Genomic DNA, 10,797 nt, shown 5'->3' with positions numbered 1-10,797 from the left:
TTTTTGTAGTTTTAAGTATACAAGTCATTTACATCTTTGGTCAGATTTATCCCTAAGACTTTAATATTTTTAGTGATATTTTAAATTGCACTGTTCTTAGTTTCAACTTTCATTTGTTGAAATTAACTTCCAGTCCACCCTAGGACTACCATTAGCTGAAACACTGCCTCTTCTAATATATAAACTTCTAATATATAAACATACAATTGATTTGTGTATTGATCTCTTACTCTGCAATCTTGCTAACCTCAATTATTGTAGAAGCTTTTTTATAGATTGACTTTTCTACATATACTTTCATGTAGTCTTTGACAAAAGACACTTTTACTTCTCCCCTTCCAAACTGAATGCATTTTTTTTTTTTGCACTGGACACAATCTCCAGTACAAAGTATAACTGTGCCCATACTGGTGCACATGTGGGTCTTAGATTGTAGCATCCTGCATGTAAACACTGAGAACAACTTCCAGCACTTGAATATCCACTCCTTCCCCCACCCACATACTGGCAGAATTCATGTTGGGAGACTACATTTACTATGAACATACACCCCTTATTTGAAACAAGACTAGGATACACGGTAAAGAGTGTTTATTCACTAAAATTTTGACAGACTGAAGGCCATTATTGCAGATTGGAAATAGGAAATTTAAAAGAACTACATGGACATTGAATAAAATAACATGGGTTGAAATTTGCCTGGCAGTAGCCTAAAAGTAAATGGTCTTCAAGGTGCATATGAAGGAACTGTAGGAGGGAAATGGGATAATTAATTATTAATTATTAAATGTAACTAGTAATTAATAACTAATAATTAAATGTAGCCACACTAGCTTGGAGGGATTTGAGGTGAGACATCTAAAATACTAAGTCATGGTGAGGGCTGGAAGACAAAAGAATGAATCACTTCATAGGAATGACTGTGGGGAAGGGCTTGAAGGAATCATCCTCTCGCTTCCATGTGAACCATGAACATTAAACATGGAGAAATGAGGGGTGGTGGCAGATCAGTTTGGGATGCATCTTCAGGGGATGCTGAAACAACAACAGCATTTGGTTTCCTCTACATCCCTGTCACCCCTCCCCCACAAGCCCAGGGAGTGGTCAGCAGTGGTGCTTTGTGATGTCAAAGCCACCTTAGGACTGCCATTGGCTGGGACACTGCCTGTATGATCAAACAAAGCTCAAGGGTGTGGCTTTGCCTTGTCATCAGGAGGGTATATATAGGGAGCGCAAGAGCTCTGGGACATCCCACTGGGAAGCTTCAACATAGCTGTGGAAGTCTGCAGTCTACAAGAGCCTACTATAGACATTCTACAACCAACCAGAATCATGGAACAGCCAACTTCCAGCACCAATGGGGAGAAGACGAAGAGCCCCTGTAAATCCAACAGCGAAAATGATGAGGTAAGATTGTTAGGTTTTGAAGGGAAGGTGAGGGTGAAAGAAAGACACACAGAGCGGGGGCGGCTCAAACAACAACACAAGAATATTGCAGACACCTGTGGACGTGGGAGACCCACTTAATGCCTGAGCCCGCCGCTGCTTACAGGCTGGGGTGCTTATAGGTATGGGTGGGAGGGGCCTGGGCAGTATGGCTTGCTGCCCGGCAGGATATTGATAAGATGTTTTTATGATCAGGCTATTTGGTCCTTTTTCCAGTGGGATGTCATTGTGGTGTTTCTTGGAACTTTGCCCAGCAAGATATGATAGGAAACTTTCTGTAGTTGGACCTTTGTCTGCCTTATGTTAAAGTGATTAGGCAAGATTTTTCTCATGGCCCGAACCCCCGTGGAATGTTTCACTTTGACCAAGGTCTGCAAAATAGCAGGGTGCTTACTAAATGGTGGTTTGGACTCACATTCTTGCCTTCTACTTTAGTATAAAAGGAAGAGGGGCATTGTTGATTACCTGGCTGCTTCCTGCTGAATAGGGGAGCTGTAATCAGGGTTTGGGTTTTGAAGCAGGGGGTGTTAGACTTCAGAGTAGTTTTCCTGGAGGCACTGGTACCGGACTTGGCAGAGGAGAAGGATGGTATCAATGTGTTGCTGGGTGGCCGCCTGGACAGGGGAGTTTAGCCTTCGGGAGATAAAGCGGGATATGAAGGTAAATATACATGGGCCAATTGTAGTATTAGGAGGAGGAAAATTAAGGGTCCTAAGAAAGGGGCCCCCTGCTATCTCAGTGCTGACTGCAGCAGAGATGTTTAGTTCTGCTAACACTAGAATGAGATGTAGAGCCTGCTTAGTGTGTGTGGAGGAAGATGAGACAGAAGCTACTAAAGGAACCTGGATGGTCTGCTTGTCAGGCAAAATGTTAATGTTTAGACTGAAACACAAGGGTGCATGTTCCTGACCATTTGGCCAGTAGGCAGAGATAAGAGTTTGTGGCACAAAAGAAGAAGACACTGGGGGTGGACAGACAAAAGTTGTAGGTTATGGTGGCAAGCCATGAGAAGGTGGGTGTTGAATTCTGCAGAAATTCTTTGTTTTAACTTTTATATTTTTCCAAGTTGAATAGCTGCCAGCAAGGGTAGCCCCTCTAAGGGCCTGATAGGAAATGTTGGTGGTGGAGGAGATGGAGGCTGTTTGGTTTTGGAGAGAGAGAGATAAATGGGTTTTTGTAACTAATAGCCATTGTAGTCCTGACAGGGCAGAAGGATATAGGTTGCACTTGAGGGAATTGTTTGTGCATGTTTTCCAGGGAGCGCCCTTGAGTTGGATACATGAAGAGCGGCTCCAGCCAAGAGGGGAGGGGTTTCTAAAAGGTGTTTTATGGAATCGGTTTGTAACATATTCAGTTAAGAGGCTATGAGGCGAGGGAGGGTGACAGCCCTGTGTGTGACGGTGTGGGTGGATTTCATGGATTGGGGGAAAAAGAGTTTAGCTGATCAAGATTATAAACAGGTTTGGGAATGAACTGGTCAAGTAGGTGAGATGCAGGTTTATTTTGGACCGAGTTCATGTGGCCAGGTTGACAGGAAGGGCTGTGAATTGCTGGATTTGTGTGGACAAACAAGTTTAACAGTTGGAAGGAAGAGGGGAGTGTGACTGATTTAAGAGGAAATGTGTGAGGCTGATGAAGGGGGCTCAACTGTCAGAGGTTGGGGGTGGGGACTTAGAGTATCCCACAGACAAAGAGGACAAAATAAGAAAGAGGAGATTTGAGTAGGAGTGAAATTTTGGAAGGTGCCCTGCAGTCATACCTCCTGGATTAGTGTGACGAATTGGCATGGACTATTCAGGGACATGGGGAAGGGTAGCCAGGAAAGATCTGAAATAAAGTAGGAGATAAAAGATTGGAAATTGGAGACAGAGAGTGTTATGGACTAAGGTGTTCTGGATTGGCAACTTCTGGAATTCTTGTTAAGTACAGTGAAGTTGGTCCTGTCGGGGAAGGAGAATAATATGGGGGTGAAGAAATGTCTAGATGTGGGTCTGGTGCTCTTTTTAGTTTGGAATGGTGTATTCAGTGTGGAAAGGATGTTAGCTTTGCCCCAGTCGGAGTAGTTAGGATAACCTGGTGGGAACATTTCCGCTTAGGTTGGAGAGGGGAGGAGGAGGAGTCTGTGATTCAGACCCAGTCCCCTGGTTGTAGGGACAGGGAGGAGTGTTTTGAGGATGGACTTTCAGGCTGGGTCAAGTAAGCATTTGCGTACTGTCTTATTAGATGTTGGGTGAGGTGTAATGCCGGCCAAGTATTCCATATAGAATGGGGGGAAAATACAGGGAGATTCTGGAGGATAAAAGGGCATTTGTACATGAGTTTAAATGGGCTTAAACTGAGGAGCTTTTGGGAAATGACTCATAAATGCATGAGGAACAATGGGAGAAGAAAAGTCCAGGCCATTTTAACCTTTAGGGAAGATTGGTCAGTTGCTGTTTTCTAAAAAAGTTTCCCTGAAGATTCAGGGTGGTAAGGAATATGCAAAGCCAATTTAATGTTTACAGCCTTTACCAGCTGTTGGTTAAACTGTGAAACAAATTGGCCCGTTGTCTGACTGGATGCAAGAGGGGAGTTTAAACCGGTGGATAATATGAGTGGAGAGAATAGAAGCGATGGTGTGTGCCTTTTCGGTGGTGGTGGGAAAAGCTTTTATCCATCCAGAGAATGTATCTACTATTGTCAGAAGGTATAGGAATCACTTTCTGGGGGACATGTGAGTGATGTTGATTTGCTAGTCCTGCCCTGGTAAGTGTCCTCAGACCTTGTGTGTTGGAAAGGAGGTGGTTTGATAGCTTCCTGAGGGGAAGTTTGAGTGCAAAGGGAACATGCCTTAGGAATATATTTCAGATTGGCAGCCATGGCAGAAGAATGTATATAATTTTCTAAAAGCTAGAGTAGGGGCAGTAAGCAGCATGGAAATGGTTGTGCACATATGAAAGTACAGAAGGTTTTTTAAACTTGGACAAGGCACTTTTATCACTGAGATCAAACAATTTTTTCCTGAATGGCACCAGCCCGGGCAAGTGGGGTTCATTCCTTCTGGGTATATACAGGAAAAAATGAGCAATAACGATGGGGTTTTAAGGGCTGCCTGCCAGGCTGCCAAATTTGTTGAAAGGTTTCTCTCGGTTATGGCATCTTTAGACTTTCGGCACCCCTTGCAATGGATAATGGTGGCCTTTAGTGGTAGTTTATCGACCCCCAGCAGCTTATGTATAAGTTTGCCATTTCTTATGGGGGTTCCTTTTGTAGTTAGGAAATCCTGTTCCTGCCAGATGAAGGCTTGAGACTGTAGGATATGGCATGCATATTTGGAATGGGTGTAAATGTTGACCCTCTTTCCCTTTGCTAGGGTGAGGGCCCTGGTTAGGGCAACTAGCTTTGCCTGTTGAGAGGTAGCATGGGGTGGTAGAGCATTGGATTCTAGGAGTTTATTTTCAGCAATGATGGAATAGCCAGCTGCTGGACATGGCTCCCTAAAAGAGCTTCCATTAACTAACCGTGTATGTGTTCCCTGCAAAGGGGCATGTGAAATGTGTTGGAAGGAGGAGGAGAGGGAGTCTAAGAGGTCCAGACAGGAGTGAGAGAGCCTAGAATCGGAAGTGTTTACAGGGAGGAGGGTGGCTGGGTTGAGAGTTTTATATCTCTGGAAGGTGATTAGAGGGTTACCTAGGAATAAGGCGTGTACCTGTTATAAGCAGGATGGTAGGAGGGATAGAAGGGATTGATGGTTTATGAGGTCCTGTAGGTAATGGGAAGATGCAATAGTAGTGTGTTGGTAAAGAGGGAGTTTCCGTGCCTCTAAGGCCAGCGATGTGGCCACACCCAAGATTTTTAGTCAGAGTGACCAGCCATGGTCACACAAAACAGAGTCCAGTTGTTTTGAGAGGCGCGCAGTGGCTTGTGTGGCATCGCCGTATGTTTGGCAGAGTAGTCCAAGGGCAAGGCCCTGGTCAGAATGTATATACAAAGTAACGGGCTTGGTGAGGTTGGGCAGTCCCGGTGCCAGGGCCATTAAAAGGGCATTTTTAAGTTTTTAAGTGGGAGTTGATGGGGCAAGCTGGGTTTAGGGGTTTTAGGATGGGCCCATGTGAGGCCCTGTATAGTGGCTTGGCCAGCAAGTCAAAATTGGGAACTGACAGCCAGAAGTAACCCACAAGGCCCGAGAAGGAGAGAAGGTACTTTTTTGTGTGAGGAAGGGGCATGTCCCAAATTAGCTCCTTTCATTGGGTTGGGATGGCTTGAGAATTAGGGGTTAGGACAAACCCAAGGTAAGTAACTTTGGTTTGGGCTACCTGAAATATTGTGGGCTAGGCCCAAACTTTGGTTTGGGCTACCTGAGATTTCCTTTATTATGGAGGAAGTTTAAAACCTAAGTGGTGTGTTGGATGGACAGGTTAAGGAAGGGGCTACAGAGAAGGAGTTTGACATATTGCAGGAGGGTGCTAGCAGCAAGGGAAAGTTCACCTAGGTCCTTGATGAGGGCAAGTCTGAATAGGTGGGGGCTATCCTGGAACCCCTGTAAGAGTACAGTCCACGCTAGTTGGGTGCACATGTGAGTATTAGGACTTGACCAAGTTAAAGCAAAAAGACTTCTGTAAGACGGTTTAAGGGAATGGTGAAATAGGCATCTTTCAGTTCCAATACAGAGGAGTGTGTAGTAGATTTAGGAATATGGGAGAGTAGAGCATATTGGTTGAGGACCACTAGATGTATTGGTACCACTGCCTGGTCAACAACTTGGAGATCCTGGACAAAGGGGTAAGTCCCGTCTGTCTTTTGGAAAGCCAGAATAGGGGTGTTGTGGGGAGAGTTAACAGGCTTGAGAATATGAGCTTGTTAAAGTTTACAAATAATAGGTTTGGGGCCCCTAAGCACGGCTGGATTAAGGGGATATTGAGACTGAAAAAAGAAAATGGAGGAGTTTTGAAAGGTTATTTTAACTGGGATGTGATGTGTGGCTATTGTGGGTTTAGAAACATTCCAAAGTTTAGAATTAACAGAAGGTAACAGGGTAAATAGTGAGGATGAGTGGGGGGAGAGGGAAGCATTTGGGTGGCAGAGTAATATAAAAGGGGTAGAATCGTAGGAGCCGCATTGCATGGAGGCCTGGGATTTACTTAATATGTCCCACCCCAAGATAGGGGTAGGGGGCTGAGGGATAACCAGGAAACAGTGGGTGAAGGGGGCTGTTGAATAGGTTGCATAATAAAGGACGAGTCTGTGCCTAGAGGGGATTTTATTGATTCTCACAATAGAGATCGAAGAACATAAAAAGGGTCTAGAATATTCTGGTAAAACCGAGTAACTAGTTTTCGTATTGAGTATCCAATAGGAAAGACATGGACTTACTAGAGACTGACAGAATTACCCTGGGTTCCGAGGTGGTGATGGCAGTAGGGGTGGTGTACTCCAGGCCCCACCTGTCTTCAGGTACAGGTGGTGAAGCAGGATGAAGAGTTTCAGTGAGCACAGTCTGACTTCCAGTGTTGCTTGATATCACAGATGGGGCAAGGCTTCCAGAGTGTCATGGGATTAGGCCAGGCTTTTGCCCAGTGTCCCTGTTGGATGCACTTATAACAGGCTCCTGGAGTTGACTGTTGCCAAGTTGAGGAATTCTGTATGCCTTGGGAACCCTGTTGAGTGGCAGCTACCAGCATTTGGTATTTAGCCTGGTCCTTCTTTAGGTTTGGATTTTTTAGTTCTTCCTCTCTAATCTTATAGATCTTGAAGGCCACTTTGATTAAGTCTCTTTGGAAGGTTTGAGGGCCATCCTCCAGTTTTTTAAGTTTTTTTCAAATGTCTGGGGCTGACTGGGAGATAAAGTGTAAATGGAGGTAGATTTTGCCCTTATTGGTATTAGGGCTTAAGGTGGCATATTTAGTTGTGACCTTTGAAAAGGCGGGAGAGGAAAACAGCAGGGGCGACTTTATTTATGCCAGCTAGAAGGCATGATATCATATGGGCTTGTTTCTGTCTGTCTACGGAAGTTGCCTGATAATTCCGATTGAGGTCAGTTCTGGGGACAGCTAGTGTCCCTGTTGGGTTATGAGCAGCATCTTGTTGGTGGAGGGTGTTCTCATGGGCCTGGGCACCCGTAAATATGTGTTCCCTGTCCTTCAGGGTGAGGGTAGAGGAGAGGATGACATATATGTCATGCCAGGTAAAGTCATAAGATTTAGGGAAGTACAGACATTCCTTGCGGAAGGAGGTAGGATCCATTGAAAAGGAGCAAAGTCTCTTTTCAATATGGGAGAAGTCAGCTAGGGAACTTGAATTCAGATTATGCCTTCAGTCCTCGCAACCTCCTGCAAGGGAAAGACTTTGGAAGGCCTTTGGGCATGTGTCTGGTTTTTGGCAAAAGAGGGTTGGGCGTGAGACCTGGTTTGAGGTGGAGAAGGAAGGGGGATGGAGGGTGACAGTAAGGGGGTGGAGGAGCCGGATCCAAAGGAGAAGGTGGAGGGAATGGGAGAGGGCAGGAGGCAGACGAAGGGGTTTGTTGTCCAGGTTGAAATTCAGAGGAGGAAGGCTTGTCTGGAGGAGGAGGCATTTTGGGGGGTTTCTCCTTGAGGAGGAAGATTTGAAAAGGTGAACAAGATTGGCAGGAGAGCGAGTGAGGCATGAGCGGAGATAAGCAAAGCACTTCAGATCATTTACCATTGTGTTGGAGAAAGATTTTTTAGATTATGTTGAATTTGAAAGTTGAATGTTTTGTTTTTTAGAAGAGGGGAGTGAATACTCTGGATGGGAGTGAATACTCTGGGGAAAGTGAGTACCCCAGAAGGGAGTGAATACCCCAGAGGGGAGTGAGTTCTCCAGAGGGAAGTGAATACCCCAGAGGAAAGTGAGCACTGGATTCCACCTGGGAGAAGGGACCTGGAGAGTTGGGGCAGCCCCGTAGTTATTCATGCTCCCCAGAGGACGGAGCGGCCAGAGTGGCAAGTGTTCTGAGGCTGTCCCCTGAGAAGGGAGGCTGCAGTCACCTGGTGACTGGGGAGACCTCTCACCCAGCACTGGAATTTTTTTGGAGGACAAGCAGAAATAGAAAGGAATCCAGAAAGGAAGAATAGGTAGACTCACCCACGAATTGAAGCCCAGTGTTGGATGTGATGTCCAGCAATGGGGGTGATCCTGGTTGCAGCTGCTTGGGAAGGGGAAGGAAGGAAAAATAAGATGGAGAGTTTGATCAATATCTGGAGGTTAGTCCAGGGCTGGAGAAGATGAGAGAATAGGGGAAACAGGACTGGGAACAGAGAGTCCACTCAGGATCTGGAAGTAGGCCCCGGTCTAGTTTGTGCTGCTTGCTGCTTTCTGCTTTCCAGGTTGCAAGAGAAAACTTACCCATTAGAACCCAATCACTGTTCTGGGTTTTGGCACCAAAATGTTAGGTTTTGAAGGGAAGATGAGGGTGAAAGAAAGACAGACAGAGAGGGTGCATCTCAAACAACAACACAGGAATATTGCAGACACCTGTGGAAGTGGGGGACCAGCTTAATGCCAGAGCCCACTGCCGCTTATAGCCTGGGGTACTTACAGGTATGGGTGGGAGGGAGCTGGGCAGTATGGCTTGCTGCCCAGGAGGATATTGATAAGATGTTCTTATGATCAGGTGGTTTGGCCCTTTTTCCAGTGGAATATCATTGTGGTGTTCCTTTGCAGCTGCCTGGAAAGGGGAATGAAGGAAAAATAAGATGGAGAGTTTAATCAATATCTGGAGGTTAGCCCAGGGCTGGAGAAGATGAGAGAATAAGGGGAACAGGACTTATGATAGGGATGTTTCTTTAGTTGAGCCTTTGTCCACCTTGTGGTCAGGTGGTTAGGCAGGATGTTGCTCATGGCCTGAACCCCCATGGAATGGTTCACTTTGACCAAGGTCTGCAACATAGCAAAAACTTACAAAATCGTGCAGTTTGGACTAACAGGTGACTCTACCCATGCCTCTCTTCTTCTTCTGCATAGATCCCTACCCTATGATTTCACCTTGTTCTTCTCTGGCACACACCCCTTCCTCAAACTGCATTCCTTCTCATAAAGCCCCCCTTGCTATCTAGTCTCTATCCTATTCACCCAAAATAATGTCTTTCTGGCCTCTCCCTATTTTCTTACCAGATGCAAGAGGTACCAAACAGAGTCTTAGCCCCCGAACAGAGTTTGAAAAAGACAAAAACATCAGAATATCCAATAATATTTGTGTATTACCGCAGGAAGGGTAAGAAAATAAATTCAAATCAACTGGAGAATGACCAGTCCCAAGAGAACTCCATCAATCCAATCCAAAAGGAGGAGGACGAAGGCCTAGGCTTATCTGAAGGATCTTCAAATGAGGATGAAGACCTAGGCCCATCTGAAGGACCTTCAAAGGAGGACAAAGATCTAGACTCATCTGAAGGATCCTCACAGGAGAACGAAGACCTAGGCTTATCTGAAGGATCTTCACAGGACAGTGGGGAGGATTAGTCACACATGGAGAAACCAAATTGGACAAATCATCACCACTGATGGCGATGATTACAATAAAATCAAGTTTAAGGAGCTGATGACTGTGTTTATCTCTGCCTGTTGTCTGATGGTGTAGGGTGGGGAAGGGAAGGGAAGAGGTAGGCATTTGAGAAGGGAGGGATATGAGGTCCTGTAGGTTGGGAGACAGACCCACAGGTTGACAGTTAGCCAGACATTGCAAATAAGGACTGGTGGAGGACTGATTCCTCAGACAAATTTTCTTCTTAAAATTTTGTCTTACAGGAGAGGAAGAAAAGGACTTGGTGTTTCTTGGAGCACGTGATTGTGTAGAAGGGTGTACAAAAAGATCTGTATTCGCTGGGCACGGTGGCTCATGCCTCTAATCCCAGCACTTTGGGAGGCTGAGACTGGCAGTCACCTGAGGTCAGGAGTTTGAGACCAGCATGGGCCAACATGGTGAACCCCTGTCTCTACTAAAAAATATATAAAAATTAGCCAGGCATGGTGTCAGGCACCTGTTATCCCAGCTACTTGAAGGCCAAGGCAGGAGAATCGCTTGAACCCAGGAGGTGGAAGTTGCAGTGAGCCGAGATCACGCCACTGCACTCCAGCCTGGGGGATAGAGCAAGGCTCTGTTTCCAAAATAACAAAAATTAAATAAAATAAAACAAAATAAAACGATCTGGATTGTATTTAGGTGACAGTGACACTCTTTCCAAAATGAAGACATCAAAATCACCACCTCCAGGCCACATACATCATAGTGGCATGGGTTATGACTCATCCAATGCTGTGAGCAACTGAAGCCCCTCAAACGGATCAAAAACCTCACCCTACATAAAGTAAGACATCATGTCACACACACTAAAATAATGGTGCTTGGAGGCCATG

The 10,797-nt window shown here is 45.5% G+C and overlaps 1 protein-coding gene across 1 annotated transcript; it reads left to right on the top strand.

Annotated features, from left to right (window-relative positions):
• The first annotated feature begins 1,205 nt into the window (after nt 1-1,205).
• LOC100989472 (sperm protein associated with the nucleus on the X chromosome N3) lies at nt 1,206-9,983 on the top strand. The gene is made up of 2 exons (XM_003816811.4): nt 1,206-1,407; nt 9,556-9,983. Exons 1-2 carry the CDS (start codon nt 1,333-1,335, stop codon nt 9,901-9,903), a joined length of 423 nt encoding a protein of 140 aa, XP_003816859.1. The 5' UTR covers nt 1,206-1,332; the 3' UTR covers nt 9,904-9,983.
• Nucleotides 9,984-10,797: the final 814 nt, after the last annotated feature.

The sequence above is a fragment of the Pan paniscus genome, chromosome X (assembly GCF_029289425.2).
Source record: "Pan paniscus chromosome X, NHGRI_mPanPan1-v2.0_pri, whole genome shotgun sequence".
NCBI lineage: Eukaryota > Metazoa > Chordata > Mammalia > Primates > Hominidae > Pan > Pan paniscus.
This window is presented reverse-complemented; position numbering and strand designations above follow the sequence as displayed.